At 50.0% G+C, this 16,227-nt stretch overlaps 2 protein-coding genes across 7 annotated transcripts in view; one reads left to right on the plus strand and one right to left on the minus strand.

Moving 5' to 3' along the window:
- The window catches only part of LOC144152612 (E3 ubiquitin-protein ligase SHPRH), a 1,006,539-nt gene extending 996,137 nt beyond the window's left edge, over nt 1-10,402 (plus strand). For 3 of the 5 annotated variants that reach the window (XM_077683944.1, XM_077683947.1, XM_077683945.1), the window contains 5 exons: nt 473-733; nt 7,728-7,820; nt 8,184-8,270; nt 8,568-8,746; nt 9,400-10,399. In XM_077683944.1, coding sequence (XP_077540070.1) covers nt 473-733; nt 7,728-7,820; nt 8,184-8,270; nt 8,568-8,746; nt 9,400-9,544 — 765 coding nt within the window. In that variant the 3' untranslated portion in view covers nt 9,545-10,399. Of the gene's footprint in view, nt 1-472; nt 734-7,727; nt 7,821-8,183; nt 8,271-8,567; nt 8,747-9,399 lie in introns of all 5 variants that reach the window. The other 2 variants (XM_077683943.1, XM_077683948.1) reach the window with 2 other exon arrangements.
- A 443-nt stretch (nt 10,403-10,845) lies between these two features.
- Nucleotides 10,846-15,689, minus strand: LOC144152614 (disks large-associated protein 5-like). Of its 2 annotated transcripts, none has more exons than XM_077683950.1 (6): nt 15,543-15,689; nt 15,261-15,380; nt 14,810-14,970; nt 14,407-14,529; nt 12,145-12,358; nt 10,846-11,043 (listed from the first exon to the last, which is right to left on the minus strand). In XM_077683950.1, exons 2-6 carry the CDS (start codon nt 15,376-15,378, stop codon nt 10,916-10,918), a joined length of 744 nt encoding a protein of 247 aa, XP_077540076.1. In that variant the 5' UTR covers nt 15,379-15,380; nt 15,543-15,689; the 3' UTR covers nt 10,846-10,915. The 2 variants fall into 2 exon arrangements, with proteins under 2 accessions (XP_077540076.1, XP_077540077.1); XM_077683951.1 differs by having other exon boundaries at nt 15,463-15,628.
- Between the last annotated feature and the right edge of the window lie 538 nt (nt 15,690-16,227).

Genomic DNA, 16,227 nt, shown 5'->3' on the forward strand with positions numbered 1-16,227 from the left:
GTAGCAGTGCAGTGCATATCAAGAGTGCCGACGTGTTTTTGGTTGTGAAATTCAACAAAATTGCGAGAGCAGATGAGGGTTAAGTTCCATGAAGAAATGGCTCCAGCACGTGGATTCATCGCTGTGTTTTTGTGAACCCACTGCAGATGGGGAACGTAGCCCTGTGTGTGTTCAAACCACTGGAGCCACAGAGGGGTTGAAGCATTATGTGTTTGAAAATGTGTTTGGTTCTGCTTGTGCCATGTGTGAACATTCGCAGTTTCAAAATTGTACCCCTGCCATAGCTGTGCCATCATTCCAGTTGCTGCAATTGCTTTCTCTCGCAGTAGCATTATTTTATGTCGGTTTTGGAGGCGGTGTTTGCCTACAACACCAGTGCACGGTGATGAAGATGTGAGTGAACCAGCACCTGGTACAAAAGTCGCTTTATACCAGTGCGTAGAGAATGGCGGCACGCATTCCCGCTTTGCAGGCCGGCAGCCACCAGGAGGGCGAGAGCAACCCGGAGCCGTGCCCGATCTGCCGCAGTGCGCTGGGTCGGCGCTGGAGCGTGATGCAGTGTGGCCATAACTTCTGCATGGACTGCATCAAGATGATCTGCAGCACGCCCTCGTGCTCCCGCAACGGCAGCCTGCTCTGTGCCGTCTGCCGCACCAGCTGTGCCCACGGGGACGTCTTCTACGTCGAGACCAGCCGCCCCACGCAGGCCCGCCAGTCCCGCTTCGCCCTCAAGGTGGGCCTCGCCCTGCCAAGGGGCAGCAAGTCAACGATGGCAATAGGGCCACCAACCTGGGAGGGACAGGTGTCGCTGCTGGCAGCAGCGCCACCCGCGGACAAGATCGCAAAAATGGACTGCACATGCCATGGCGTGTTCATGTGCAGCATACATGTTTCTGTGTTGCTGGAATGTGCAACCGCTTGAAACCTGTCGTGATTTCAGTCATATCATAGCCACATCTTCGCCCGTATTTGCGTCTCATGACTAACACCTAACTAGCAGCTGCCAAAGTGTCATACTGACAAAGTATGACACTTGACCACCCAGTAGCCCAGCGTTTTTTGTATTTAGAGGTCGTGATTGGGTTTTGTAGCGGTGACTAAACAGCATGCGACTAAGAAAATTTTAGTTGCACACGGGGTTAGCTAGCTCGGCCCCAATTTTTAAGCGAACATCTGCACTGCAACTCGCACGACGTGCTTTATGTATATGTCAATGAATCTCAAGCTGCCACCGTTGGGAGGACCATGAAACCCCCTTTTCCCAAGTACTCATAGTAACGGTGCGGCTCAGGACTTGAGTCACTAAGTTATAAATTCTCTCTCTCTCTCTCTCTCTCTCTCTCTCTCTCTCTCTCTCTCTCTCTCTCTCTCTCTCTCTCTCTCTCTCTCTCTCTCTCTCTCTCTCTCTCTCTCTCTCTCTCTCTCTCTCTCTCTCTCTCTCTCTCTCTCTCTCTCTCTCTCTCTCTCCCTCCCTCCCTCTCTCCCTGAAGTGTGACGACACATGTGAACGCCTCGTAGGGCTAAGAAAACCGTGATTAAAGCACACTTCAAGGCCGATGTGCTCTGGCAAGTGGTGGAGCACCCTGGACGCAACGAGCAATTTTCCGCAACAGCAGGTTCTTTCTTTTCTGCATTTTTTTTAAGGTGCACACAAACATCCAACCTAGCAAGTCGGGTATTGTGCACAATGTCCCTTGGCATTGGGCGGAGGGACTGTCATTTGCGCAGTTTTCAGCGAAGTGGTGAATTCAAAAGAATGTGTTGTCTGCACCGCTACAGTACAGTAGGATGGCCACACCACGCACATGCCAATAAAAACAGGAAAGCAAGGAATGATTTCTTTATAGTTACCGGGAAAAAAACCCGCACGGGCTCAGGTAAGAGCTTATGACAGTCACAGTGCGAAAAACACTCCTTTAGCTATGGAAAGGTACAAACGAACACTTTTCATTTCTTTTATTGGGTCATCAGCAATGCACACAAAAATAATAGAACGTTGTTACGGCCCAAAGAACGAAGAACTGTAAGCAAGTTTTCCATGGTCTCGTGACAAATTTGTTCTACATGGAATGCCACTAAATCTTGCGCGCACCCTGCATGATGATCCATACACACAATGCACGACTGAAGAGAAAAACGCAACAAAATCTCTAATATAAAGTAATTGTTACACCATTTATGAAAAAAACATTAAACACCACCGCTTCCGTCATGAGTGAAGGCATAAATTAAGTGGTAAACGTAGCATACAAAAAACAACATTTTAAAACCAGGACCAGCTACTACAACAGCACCACAGCCAAGAGCGACTGCTGCAAAAGCACATTCAACTGCAACAACAACTAATGCAGCAACTCATGCAGATGGCCATGCAGCCTAGCACAGAGAGACTTAGTCACGGTGAACATGGCCCGGAACAGCAGCACACAGCCCTCTCCACCTGAGCGACCCCCTGACGTCTTGCAGTGGAACTGCCGCGCGCTGCGACAGAGCGCGACCGAGCTTAACGAGCTCTTCCGCCTCACGGGGCAGCCAGCTGCACTTCTTCTGCAGGAGACCAGGGGCACTGAGCCCGGCATGACCGGCTACAATGGGGTACTTTCAGCCTACCATTGAGCACGCCAGGAATAACAGGGGGCAGCAAAACAAGGTTATCGAAGCTCAGGCCGCAGTTTTCGTACGGCGTGACATCCCGCAGGCACAGATCGACACGTCCGCCTACTGCAGCTCAGTGCAGGAAGTAGTGGCTGTCCGCTGCACCTCTTGGCAAACGCAGACTCCTCATGGTCTCGTACTACGGACGGCCTGAACCCAGTTGTTCCAGGTGTGGCTTGCGTGGCAGAGTGAATTTTCAATGGATGGCAGACCTCCGGCAGCACTACCCAAAGGACTACATTCTCATAGCAGGCGACTTTAATGCGCAACACCAGGAGTGGGGTTACCAGAAAATAGATGCCAGGGGCCTGCAGATCAAGCAAGCAACCGAGACGGCACGCTTAATACTGGCCAATGACACAGGTTACCCGACACGCTGCAGCCCCCGAGTGGACCAGTGGGACACCACCCCAGACCTCACCTGGGCTGACAAGGGCCTAGTGACGGAATGGAGACGCGGGGCGGACCCAATGGGCTCAGACCACTACCCGCTCTGGCTGGAGCTGTCTGTGGGTGGCTGCACAGGCCGCCCTCGCCGATCCAAAGCAATAGATTGGGATGCGTTCCGGAAAGCAGTGGCAGAACACGACAAGAGGGTCCCGGTGACCCGACGGCTCCTTAGATCAGCACAGGAGGCCACACGACATCTGATGGTAGACGAGTCAGCTCCTACCCCGGATAAGCACTTACTGAACCTAAGGACCACACGGGAGAGCCTTCACAAAATCTACCTGGCCAATGGCCGGCAATACGGGGATCTCCTCCGAGTGCGCAACAAAACTGCTCAGGCTCGCCGATATGCCAAGCAGCTTGCCCGTTCGAGGTGGTTTGAATACTGCGAAACCTTTGACAAGCACACCAGCACTCGCAAGTTATGGCAAACCCACCGAACCATGTCCGGCAAGCACAAGACACAAAACTCGGCACTCAACATACAAATGGCCTTAGACCTGACGCCGGAAGAATTCGAGGTGGCCGCCGCTGAGGCATTCTTTCCACAACCGGCCATCCCAGCAGACCCACGCACCTATGAACCAAGTAAACCAGCCAGTGACCTGGGAGCTGAGGCACCATTCACTCTGCAAGAGCTGACCCTGGCCCTGGATGCTGCCAACGTGCGCAGTGCTCCAGGCGGGGATGGTATCACTTGGCGAATGCTCTTCAACCTTGACGAACCAGAGAAGCTCCTACTGCTGGACGAGCTGAACGAGATTTGGTGAACTGGGAGCATCCCAGCAGAAAGGAAACATTCGATTATCTACCCCATCCCAAAGTCAGGGAAAAAACCCAACAGCATCAAGAATCTCCGACCTATAGCTTTAACGTCAACGCTATGCAAGCTCCTCGAGCGCATGGTGATGACTCGGCTCACATACCACCTCGAAGAGGAGAACCCAGCTTTTTTCGATCCAGCCCAGACTGGCTTCCGACCAGGGCTGTGCACTCAAGACAGCCTTCTGCTACTGTGCCAGTTGGTAGGAGGGGGCCGTCGGGGTCGCCTTAAGGTTCCTGGCATCCTCCTGGCAGTAGACTTGCAGAAAGCCTTTGACACGGTGGCGCACACAGCGATACTGAAGGCTCTCGATGGGGCTGGAGTTGGCACACGAATCATGAACTTTGTGCGATCATTCCTGGTGGCCCGAACGTTTGAGGTCAAATCTGGATCGGGCCACCCAAGGACATTCTCAAATTCCAGAGGAGTGCCGCAGGGTGCCATCTTGTCTCCAGTCCTCTTTAACATCGTGATGCGAGGACTGGCTGTAGAGCTACGGAAAATTCTGCACCTGGGCTTGACATTCTACGCAGATGACATCACGCTGTGGGTGGACCCCAAGGGCATGAACTTGAACACAGCAGATGTACAGGGAATCATGCAGCAAGCCTTGGACACCATCGACAACTACCTCCCTTCCACTGGCATGCAGCCGTCACCGGAAAAGACTAACCTCCTCCTGGTAGGTGGCTACGACTCTGAGCGAGCGAAGATAAGCCTTACACTGGCCGGCAAGACCGTCACCTGACCAGCGGAGCGGTGGGTGAGGATCCTTGGGGTTCCCTTCAGTGAGGTTGGTGGACCAAAGGAATGGATCCGTCAGCTTAAGCCAACGTGGCGCCGACACCTCCACCTGATCCGCCGCATAGGCAACCACTTTGGCGGTGCCGGCACACGCACCATCAGGACATTATGCCTGGCAACCCTCACCTCTAAGGCATGCTACGGAGCAGCTTGCTTCACATTGAACCAAACCCACTACGCACAACTGGAGGTCCTCCATCTCGAATGTCTCCGCGCAATAACTGGCCTGCCGCGTCACACGAGGACTGAAGAACTCTACAGGTACTCCGGCCTCCCTCCCCTCAAAGCCTTTATCGAGGCACACAATGAAGGCCATGAACTACGACAGCAAAACACAACTGCGGGTAGAGGACTCCTCACCCTCACAAAAGAACTACCCCCCGATGCACCCAAACTGCCACGCCTGCTGGAGCCTTGGCTCGATGTGCTCCTCAAGCTTCCCAAACCACTCTCCAAAAAGTGCCATCAGCAGGATCATGAAGCGGAGCGTAGAGCAGCAGCTGCCTGTACTGACAGAACCCGGAACTCTGTGTTCATGGCAGCCACCTGGGACCCCATCACGCACAGAGCCAGGCTAGCTGCGATCTCCCCAATCGGCACATGCAGACAGATCCACGTGCATGAGCACCGACCCAGCCCAGACCAGATTTCACTGTCCGCCATCCTGTGTGCAGTGGACGGGGTTTGTGGGGAGGCCCGTCGAGGGCTGAGGCAGACAGGGGAGATTGTGGTGATCTACACAGACAGTAGAGAGGCCATAAAAATCCTTGGCCGCACCCCCAGGACTGGCACGCTTGCTCACAGGATCAAAATGGCAAGCACAGTGCTGTACCAGCAATATGGAGTAGAGGTGAGGGTGGACTGGGTACCAGGTCACGCCGGTGGCATTGGCGATAGAGCCGCACAGGCGTTGGCGAGCGAGCTAATGGACGACCGCTCCGCCCTGGTGACCCAGACTATGCCCGCACCAGACGACCCCGACCCAAGAGCCAAAATTCTGGCAGCCAAGAGGGAGCGAAGGCGCGCCCTTTGGCAGCACATCCCCACCAACCACCACCCACTGCCCCGAGGACTGCCACGGGGGGCTCAGGTCCTCATCCACAAGACACGTGCAGGGGCCGCACTAACAGCAGACGTGCTCGCCAAATGGCGGGCCCACCACCGATGCAGGCCCGGGGCTACCGACGACGACAGCGACGACGGCGACCACGAACAGGGCCCCATAGTGAGCTGCTCCACATGCACCATGGAAGTGTGCCCAACAGTGACCCACATGCTGTGGGAGTGCCCTGGCTACCGGGACCTCCGTGCCCAGTACCTGCCACCGCACATCAGCACTCTGCATCAATGGACCACCCCCAACAACAACAGCCGCGACACCCTGCTCTCCCTCTGGGCGTTCGCTCACGAGGCAGGCATCGATTGCCGCATGTGATTGCAAATGTATACCATGTACACGCATGTGTGCACGCACTTCTTTCTCTTCTTTCTTTGTTTCTGTCTTTTCTCTGACACCCTTCTTCCCCCCTATTAGGCCAAAGAGCCATTCCACAATAAAGACTTTTCATTCATTCAAAACAACACAAAAGCTTCCAATTTTACCTTTCACCAACCTGAACGTCCGCGTAAGTATCCAAATAATCCAAGCTGTGACAAGCTGAGAATAAGCTGTCATGAAAAGGCTATTTTCACAGAAACCGCCCCCAGCAACAGCACTGCATCCGAACACCGTGCAGACAAGAAATTTTCTTCTTCCACACTAAATTCTTTGTCAGCTTACAGTTGTTTTAGATGGATGGACCTGCGCTAGTAGGTGCGTGTTTGCCACGACGATCATTACCTCCGAAGAATTCGCTCTAACTGCCAGCAAAAAGCACACGCCAAAGAAACGGCAACACCTCAACAAAAGTGGCAACTTTTTTCTTTCTTGTGACATGCATCACAGCTCTAATGGTGGGGCCCACACACAGCTCGATCAGCCACACTGGTAGTGCTGGTAGGCCGAACATCGCGCGCCCTCTGTGCCAAGATGGACTCGCCCTTCGGCTTCAAGAACAGGCAAAACCAGAGGCTCATTTCACAGATGGGAGGGCAGGTCAGTTAGGTCGTGTTAGATGTAGCGAGGGAGAGAGGGCACATTAAAGGTGAGTGATTGGGTCTTCGCCATCTGCTTTCTTTATAGTTAATTTTTTCTGCCCTCTGTCAGAGAAGGGTTCGTCACGGCAACGGAGGGAGGAAAAATAAAAATTCACAAGTTTTCATCACCGTGCAAGCCAAGCAAGCGTCAATTCAACGGAACTGCCAGCGAGCTGTAGTCCGTCATCGACGATCCCTTCCCTGGTGCACTGAGCCTGCGCATGCACAAAAAACGCGCCGCTAACAATGGCTGGGATTATCAGTCGCCATTCCAGAACTTCAATTTTAAGCGATTGGGACAACAGGCTGGCGCTACTGTCATTCCAAAAACGCTGGCTCGGGCCCCTATAGCTCATGTAGTGTACCATTCTTCCAAAGTAATGGGCTTGCGATGTCAACACGCGCATGCGTGCATTTATGTCAACTGCTTTCCTCACCTCCTTTGTTTGCCATTGCTGTACCGTAGTAATTTATGAGCAGGCTAAGCCTGAAAAATCACGGAAATGACTGGAGCCACGTTCAAAGTACTCACAGTAAGCTACACACTGTGCAGTGTGGAGGAACTGCCGGCTCCAGTGGTGAGATGATGCAGGGGCAGCTTCCGTTGTCATTTAAGCTGTACCCAGGTATAGCTAGTTTGCTCGTTCACGTCTTTCCGGGAATGGAAGGGAGCTATTATTGTGGTGCGCACACTGCTGGGTTGCATTCCATGTACCGTGATACTAATGCCTGGCAATTTTCGTCTCCAGCACCGAGTAACGTTGCATGTTGACAATTTATTGTGCCAGAAACGCCGCTCTGAGTGGACAAGCTTTTCGGGGTGTGCTTCAGAGCTGAGCTGCAGGTGTGTGTACTGCAGGGAAGCCACACCACCAAGGTGGGGGGCATTGTGGAGACCATACTGGAAATAAAGGCGGACGACCCCAGCGCCAAGGCCCTGGTGTTCTCCACGGTGAGCTCTCTTTGAACTGCATCTTGGGGTGAACAGGCTGCCATGGGTACGCTCACAGGGGCCCCTTGGTGGGGCCAGACGGCTTTCACAACCCTGCCGCAAGCTGAGTGGCCCCGGTGCTGTATGCTACCTGCTTGGGAACAGTACTTTTCAATAGTTTTATTTCATTGGTAGGCAAGCTTTCTAGGAAGGATTGGCGGGAAGCTTATGCCTGCAAGCTCTGTTTCTTCCCCAAGCATTCACCCTCTCCGTTTGCTTCTGATATCTGATTTCTAGTACTAAACTGGGGAGTCACTTGCAGTGCTAGGTTGTTCACTCAGTGAGTTCTGCCAGTCCACCTTGTGTCTCGTTGTGCTCTTTCAGTGGCCTGTAGTAATCAACGTTTTGAAGAAGGCCTTGACCGAGAATGATGTGTCCTTCATCAGCCTCAGACCGGGACCCACCTTCAAGGTATGCACGTGCTTGACAGTTTGGTCACCTATTCTTTCTGTTTTTTTTTTCTGCCTGTGAACAGAAACACAGGACAGATCGTTGATTGCAGCCACCACTGAAGCCCGTAACAGTGTGGTAAGCATTTCTGAACCGATGTAAGTGCTGGCAAATTCCCATTTACCGGAATTACTGCAGCAGTCTTAGCCTCCAACAAAGCGCCGTCTGTAGCAAGGCAGGCAGCAGCTGTGCTGTCGACTATGCAGCCCTTTGGCAAGCCAACAGCTCCGTGAAATGCCTGTCCCAAATGTCTCGCAGAATAACTTGGCCCTGTTCAGGCACGACCCATCAATAACGGTGCTGCTGCTGCCGCTGAGCCTGGGTGCCAAGGGCCTCAACCTCACCGAGGCTACTCACGTCCTGCTGGTGGAGCCAATCCTGAACCTGGGCGAAGAGCTGCAGGCCATCGGCCGCATCCATCGCATCGGTCAGACACGGTGCGTGCTTGCTGCGCAGGCCAGGCTTGCTTGGAAGTGCCGAAATGTGGCCCCACTTGTGCTGCTCTGTGCATTGTTGTCGCTGAATGGCGTGCCTTGTGGGAGGCCCAGGAAGGAGACGATGCACAACTCTTGTCATATGCACGTCCTCTTGGAACGACTACCTTTCCCACTGAAGCGTATGGGGCTGCTGTCTTTGGATATTACCCAGGGGAGCTTGCCCACCCCGGGGCGTGTTAGTTCAAAATAAAGGGCAGCAGTGCTCAGCATGATTAGCAGGTGGGCACCTGCCTTGGAATGCTCTGCACGGTGTCGACACACTTGAGCAGAAAGTTCCCATTGCTGAGCCTGTCGTCTTTTTCACCTCTCCCCCCCCAGTTTTGGTTTATTTAACCATGTGCAAAATGACTGGAAAACACCAAGGCTGAACAGGTCAACAGTTGTGTTTAGCCCCCATGATTTTGCTTGCTGTTATGTATGGTATGCTGAGAATAATTGTTTGCTGCATTTTGTTGAGTATCGCAGTTGAGCGTTTGTGTTGTGTTCAGTACATATTCACGATGGTTGTGTTGGTACATGTGCAGTGTCAAGTATGCAATCGTTATGCGCGTGTTGTTTGCGCGGTCTGACTCCATTGCTCGGTGTTTGTGCAGGAAGACATACGTGCATCGCTTCATGGTGAAAAACACAATAGAGGAGCGCATCGTTGACTTCTTGAAATCATCACAAACGTCTCGAAATGGCCTCGAAGACCACTCTAAGATGACCATCGAGGACTTGAAGGACCTCTTTAAGTGAAAGCTATGCCATCATTTTTGTAAATAGTGCCATCTTCAAAACCTCTCAGTTTCAGAAAAGCTCATTTCCCCAGGCGTGACAACCCTTTTTAGCTGTCGTGTGCTGCTTTCTGGTTTTCTGGCTGGTCAGCACAGTGAACAGACCAAGGTTCTTGTCTTCAGCCATGCATTGGACGACGCCATTCTCTGGCTAGAACCAAACTTTTTGTAGCCTACAAACTTGATGCAGGTAGTAGCCAGATATCTTTAATGTATTCCTTGAAGAAAGCCAAATGCAGCTGTGCAGAAATAAACAAGCTGGCCTTGTCACCTTTATCACCTTTCAGGCATTTGCATGCAATTCCAGTTACTTTTTGATGTGAAACTGGGTGTTGTATACAAGACCATACAGTACTCCGAACTATACCCAGAATGAGAGAAATGACATTCTGAAAAAAGACATCCCCGTTAAGCAAGACGCGACATCATCAGAGCTGGTGGTGTGATTCCATTATGCAGCGTTTGCGAGGTTTATGCTTGTTTTAGTCTTTTTTTATCCAGAGAATCCAGAGCTTCACATGCACAGCTACTTCACTGAACCGTGGTTGGTGATGTCACTGGAAGTGTTTGCATTGTTGCAACCGGAAATGGCGTCACTTTCGCTCCTGATATCTGCAACGATGTTGGTTCCAGTTGCAGCGTTGTGATCTCCATTGCAGAATTCCATCATCTCCTCCTTGCACACACACGACACACTCTTTAAACAGTGAACTGGCTCAATTAGTACCTCCAACAAATATCACGAGTCATCAGAGTGCCGACAATGCAAAGGAGGTACCTTTTAAGGGATGCCCGCTTTGCACGACTAAAAAAAAAAATAAATGTTCCGTGTGCAACAAACGACTCCTTGAAGGCCTACGGGCACCAAAGGTGAACCAAAAACTACTGCAGAAGCATAGGTTCACTAACTGAGACTACATACAGACCCTTCAAGGTACATGTTGCCATTGTGGTAGCATAAGTTCAGTGGTGCCGGTACAAAACAATGTGCACTTTTCTTGTGCATTCAACGAAATGTAAACCACGCTGTTCATGCAACACACACTGTGTATCCGTTGTGTTTGCTAGTCGTGAAGGGGTGGCCGTACTGAAAATAGGGAATGTGGATATGGTGCTTATTTGTTAACCACGCAGGTGCACTAGGTGGCCGTACTTGTTATAGTTTGTCCATTTGGCACAAACATTTGAAGGCTCCCCATTTCAGTAAACCACCCATTTGCAGCCTGATAACTGTGTACCAAGCTGCCAAAAAACTGTTTCCAGTGGAGGGAAGAATTGTGCTTGTTTATTGAGATCAGCCAAAACCATGTGAAAGGGCTTTTTTTTTTCCATCTCAAAAGTTGTGCAAGTTGAGCGCCTTTTTCGCAGATCTCGTGATTCGGACCAGCGGCGAGAAGTCCTTCTGTGCTGGAGTCTTGATCGGAGTCTTGTTCAGGCACTCTGGTGTCTCGTGAATGATTTCTGGAATGATGGAGCATGCACAAGTGCGATAAGACATCAATCGCACTTCCATTTCTAAATCTGCGAGTCCGACTATGGAGCAGGGTGCAATTGATGCACCCACAGCCACCACAGGCCAGGTTATGGAGTGGCAGGTCCCTGTGGCCAAGAAACGCCCTGCTTGGCACAAGCCAGTTGCATTTTTTGAGGCTTTCACACGGCAAAGCTACACCTCAGCAATGAGGCACGCTTCAGTGGAGGGCTTCGGATTAATTTTGACCACCTGGGGATCGCTGAAATGTGCACAAACAGCTGTTCTTGCTCTTTGCCTCCACCTGAAAAGCAACCGCTGCGGCCAGATATGGAACCAACGCCTCTGCCACCATGGTGGGTACGATCCCGTTGCACAGGACTTCGCTTGCCGCCAGCATCGCAAACTCCTGCCTGCCTGTGCACCAAAGCTGCTGCACTTGGGCAAGGGCAGAGAGTGTGGGGGGCTGCACTACTGGCAAGACGCTCATGCCACAAGTGAACGCGGCAAGTGCAGTTCACTAAATATCCAGCCGCTACTGACATAGCTGCTCTTACAGGAAGACCCAAGATTAACACATGACATCTCACTGGCCTATCGAATGTGCCAAGAAAGTACACATAATGAGTGACCCTGCATACAAAGAGGGTGCCGTCGCAGTCCAGCAGAAGTATCGAACTTTGACCTCAAATAAATTTGGCTGGGCTCAGCAATGTTCGCTTAGCTAATTTTTAGCTATCTCTCCAGGGTCTTTGATGAGCAAGAGTCGACTGTAGTGTGGCATTAGACTGCCGACAGCCTGGCCATCCTGTTTTATCGCATACACACAGTTGTGCATACTCGTGCAACACTAAATGAAGCGTGCAAGTCTGGTCTGCCATGCGACACCGCTTCACTATGTGCAGATCAGAAATGTGGCACCATCACAACTGCCCCCAAAATGTACCATCTAAGCTCGTGTAAATACAACAACTGTACAATGCTTTAATTCAGTAAAGTGCGACAAGTATTGCCAACCAAATTTGTGCGTTCACACACACACACTGCCAACAGTAATGCAAAGGTCGTGCTAAAATCTGGAAGGCACTAACTGTGCTGCTTTGGCCGAGCAGGGCTTGACACGACAAAGAAGCCTGGCGCCTCGAAGACGACGTTCTCTTTTTCGACTGCCACTTCGGGTGGTGGCGTCCTGGCGGCAGAGGCCATGCGTGCTTTTGCTTCGGCCAGGCGTTTTCGCGATGCTGCAATGCGTGCCTTCTGCAGCTCACTCATCCCAGTCTGTTCAGATCCTTTCGTCACCTTAGGCTGCAGGGAAAAGGAAACAAGTGGAAATGGGCTGGAGGGCTTGCTGAACAATGTAGTTCAATGAGAAAATGTATCCTAAGCATGACACGTAAACCAACATTACTGTTTCACTCTGCTCCAACCAATTTGTGTACTATTATTTAGTTTTATTTATTCATGACATACTTCAGGCCCATTTAAGGGCCCCAGCAAGAGGGGCATAACATCAAAGTGTACACAAAAACACGTGGCAGCAAACGATTTGGTGGATGGCATCAAGGTTTGTAACATTTGAAGGTGAAAGCTGGTTCCACACAGTTTTAGTTCGAGGGGAAAAAAGAGTATTTGAAGATGTTAGTTCTGGCGTAGTCGGGGGTAAGTGATAGGAGGTGCCTATTTCTTGACAGCCGGGATGTGGATGGCTTGAGGCAAGAGTCAGGTTGCAGGGCTAATTTGTTGTTTTTAAGTAAGAACAGGAATTTCAGCCGTAACATTTTTCTTCGAATTTGCAGCAGAGGAATCCCATGTTTCTTCAACAGATGGGTAGGAGAGTCAGTTGTGCGATACTTAGAGTATATAGATCGGACAGCTTTATGTTGGATCATCTCAAGGGCATCGATATTAATTTTTGTTTAAGGGTCCCACACCGAACATGCATACTTAAATTTTGGCCTTAAGGAAGTATAAGCGAGGAGCTTAACATCAAGGAGCATGGTGCAGTTTATGTCTCAAAAAACAGTTTACGTAAGGCGGACAAGCAAGTATTTTTAACGTGTATACTCCAACCAAGGTTACAGGTTAAAGTTACACCTAAGTATTTGTATTCGTTAACTTCTGAAAGTGGACGGGCAGGAAGATGGTATGGTAAGGAAAGGCTATTTCTTTTGTTAGTAATTTTCATGAAAACAGTTTTATCTGGATTAAGCTGCATCCCCCACTCATTACATCACGCAATAATTTTATGCAAGGAGGAGTGGAGTAGTTGTTGGTCATCACGGTTAGAAATTTCCTTAAACAAAACAATCGTCAGCAAATAGCCTAATTTGTATAGTGTCCAGGATAACGTTAGGAAGGTCATTTATATAAATGAAAAAAGTAAGGGATGTAAAACGCTTCCCTGGGGAATGCCGGGGGTGACAAGGAGTTCATCAGAATTATGACCATGAATGCTCACAAATTGAATGCAATTAGACAAATTTGCAAAAAAAAAAAATCGGTTAATAATGAAAGGTGGGAGGGCAATAGATTCGAGCCTATACAGTAGTTTGCAGTGTGGGACGAGATCGAAGGCCTTACAAAGATCAATAAAAATAACGTCAATTTGACCCGACTTCACAGACCTGGGCAAAGCTATGAAGGACTGATATTAACTGAGTGACCCTAGAAAAGCTTTTGCGAAATTCATGTTGGAAGGAAGAAAGTACAGCATTGTCATTCAGGAACGTTGTTATGTAAGTAGCTTTTCTGTGCTCTAGCATCTTGCAGCATGATGAGGTTAGTGATATGGGACGATAGTTACTAAAGAATGCATGGTCACCTCTCTTCCAAGACCGGTGCTATGCACCTTATTTTCCATTCAAATGGATTGAGTGTCGCATATAGTGTGCCATAGTGTGGCATATGTGCGGCACACGGCAATACAAGGAAAGAGGACCATAAGAAAATCGAGGTGAACATTTCTCGAGAAATTTGCCACTGTTTGTTTCAAGGACAGGGCTTGTGGCCCCACTTGTCATCATGCTGCTCACTAAAATGTGCAGAGCAGGTCATCCGCAGTTTAGTGAGGAGTGACTGAAGACACCCATGAAGTGTTGTGACATACATGTAGGTGACGTTGACGGTACAAGATTGAGGACTACTCTACGCTGTTTTTTTTTAAAGGGGTTGGACACGATAAGTGCTCCGAATGGATTTACATTCACGCACTCTGTAAGCACTGGCAAGGCCACCGCAATTCCTGCTCAGACATGCGAGCGGTCTTTTGCAACAAGTAGTCGAGGATATGCCGCAGAGGAACAGGAGGAGAGAAAAGGAAGAGTTAACAGATGTGCCAAAAGAAGGGAACGTACATTGGTCTTCTGCTCGGCCCTTTTTGCATTTGCAGCCTTGGCTTGGACAACCTGTTCAACGGGGATCCAGCCATTGCTCTGCAGTTTGGCAAGTTGCTCGAATTTATTTGTGACATCTTCGACCTGGAAAGCAGAGGTGGTATTCAAGTATTCAATGTCAATATTCTAGTCTAAGCCACATTACCAAAACGAGGTGGGCATGGCTTGCATGTGCAGTGCAAAAATGCTTAACGCTTCACTGGTGCTTTAAACATATGGGGTGGCAACTGTGTTAGTTCACATTTATACTGCACTCCAAGCCTTTTAACTGAAACATTACTGAAACAAATAAAAGAAGACAGCTCACAGCTTGAGGCAGAAAAAGAAAAAGCAAACCTGGAAGGTTAAAAAAGAAAAACAATACCTGAAAGTACACCATGTCCCAGAACCCTTGCAGATCCTCGCAGGTTGTTTTCTTTTCGCCAAGATTGTTGTCGCAAACGTGGATCAAGCCCGCGAATTGCGAGAATCGTTCCTTCATCAGCAACCTTGCCTGGCCAACGGTAGTTCGTATCACTCCGTGCACTGGAAATGACCAAATTCGTCCATGAGATCTCGCCACACACACTGGTTCAGGGCGTTGGACTTCGGGCAACGCCTCCAAAATTGTCGAGATTACCTACTGGCAGAATATTTGCAGCTACTCGGGGCTAAGTCACTAGCGCTCAACTACACTACAGCGAAGTCCTGTGGCGCATTTTCGAAGGCCGAGACGTATTCGTCTAACCACATTAACTGTGGCGCCGACTTAGTGACTAGCATTATCGAACTGTGGGCCTAGTGGACGTAGATGCGCAGATTCAAACCATACACACCTTCCTCGCCAATACTGGTTTCCGAGCAAGCGATATTCTCCCAGTGGTTGCACAAATTTGTCAATCGCAGTCGCTCTTCTTCAAGCAAACCTCGGAAGTGTGCTGTGGTTAGCGCCATATCTGAAAAAAATAGGAAGAACACAAAATGTCAAAGACTGCGTCACCGCGGAAAACCGTTATAAACCAACGGACAACACAGTACCTTTGGTAAGAGCGTGACCCGGGCGCTCGGTACTGCGCCTAACAAATGAAAACCGCAGCTAAAATATCCGAAACGCTTACCTCCTACCGCAAAGGCCAACAAGAAGCCGACGGGTCGCCTCAAACCTTTCGACTGGGGCTCACTTTTCCGCCTGGATCACTGACCGAACTCTTGAATTCATTCAAATCTCGCACGATGTGATTGTGAAGCAAACGAGCCGCGGTCCCGCAGTGCTGCCACCACACTCCGGCAACAAAACCTGCTTGTTAAAGATAATAGTTTGTTGGTAGGTATGTTGCTGTCTAAAATTTTTAAATGAAACAATTTTAGAGACTGATACTTTTTTTGTAGCAGTAGCAGTGAAAGGTGATCACAAAACTAGCGTGACGTCACAGCAGTTGTTTGACGACGTAACCCGTTTCCGCGCGCGGCTTTCAGTTCCTCAAAAAAGAAGGAAATGGTGAGTTGCTTCGTGTTAAATTGCTGACAATTTATTTCCTGTCCTGTACCTCAGATGGAATGAGGTACCAACGCAGGAAGTAAACAAAAATGTCAGTGTGTCGCTATTTCAACGCATGTAGTAGGGTAGCTAGCTCAGGGGCGGAATTCTCGGTTTTGTCCATTTGTCCGTTTTGAGCGAGCCCTGATTGGCTGAAAGCAGACGAACAGCAGGTGTGACGCAGTCCAAACATGGAGGACATGAGTCCAAACAAGCCCGGCATCGGTTTCTGTGCGCATCTTTGGTCAGGGGTCAGTGCAACTACA

The sequence above is a fragment of the Haemaphysalis longicornis genome, unplaced genomic scaffold, assembly GCF_048455015.1.
Source record: "Haemaphysalis longicornis isolate Haplotype H1 unplaced genomic scaffold, Haemaphysalis longicornis Haplotype H1 scaffold_9, whole genome shotgun sequence".
In the NCBI taxonomy this organism is placed as follows: Eukaryota; Metazoa; Arthropoda; class Arachnida; order Ixodida; family Ixodidae; genus Haemaphysalis; species Haemaphysalis longicornis.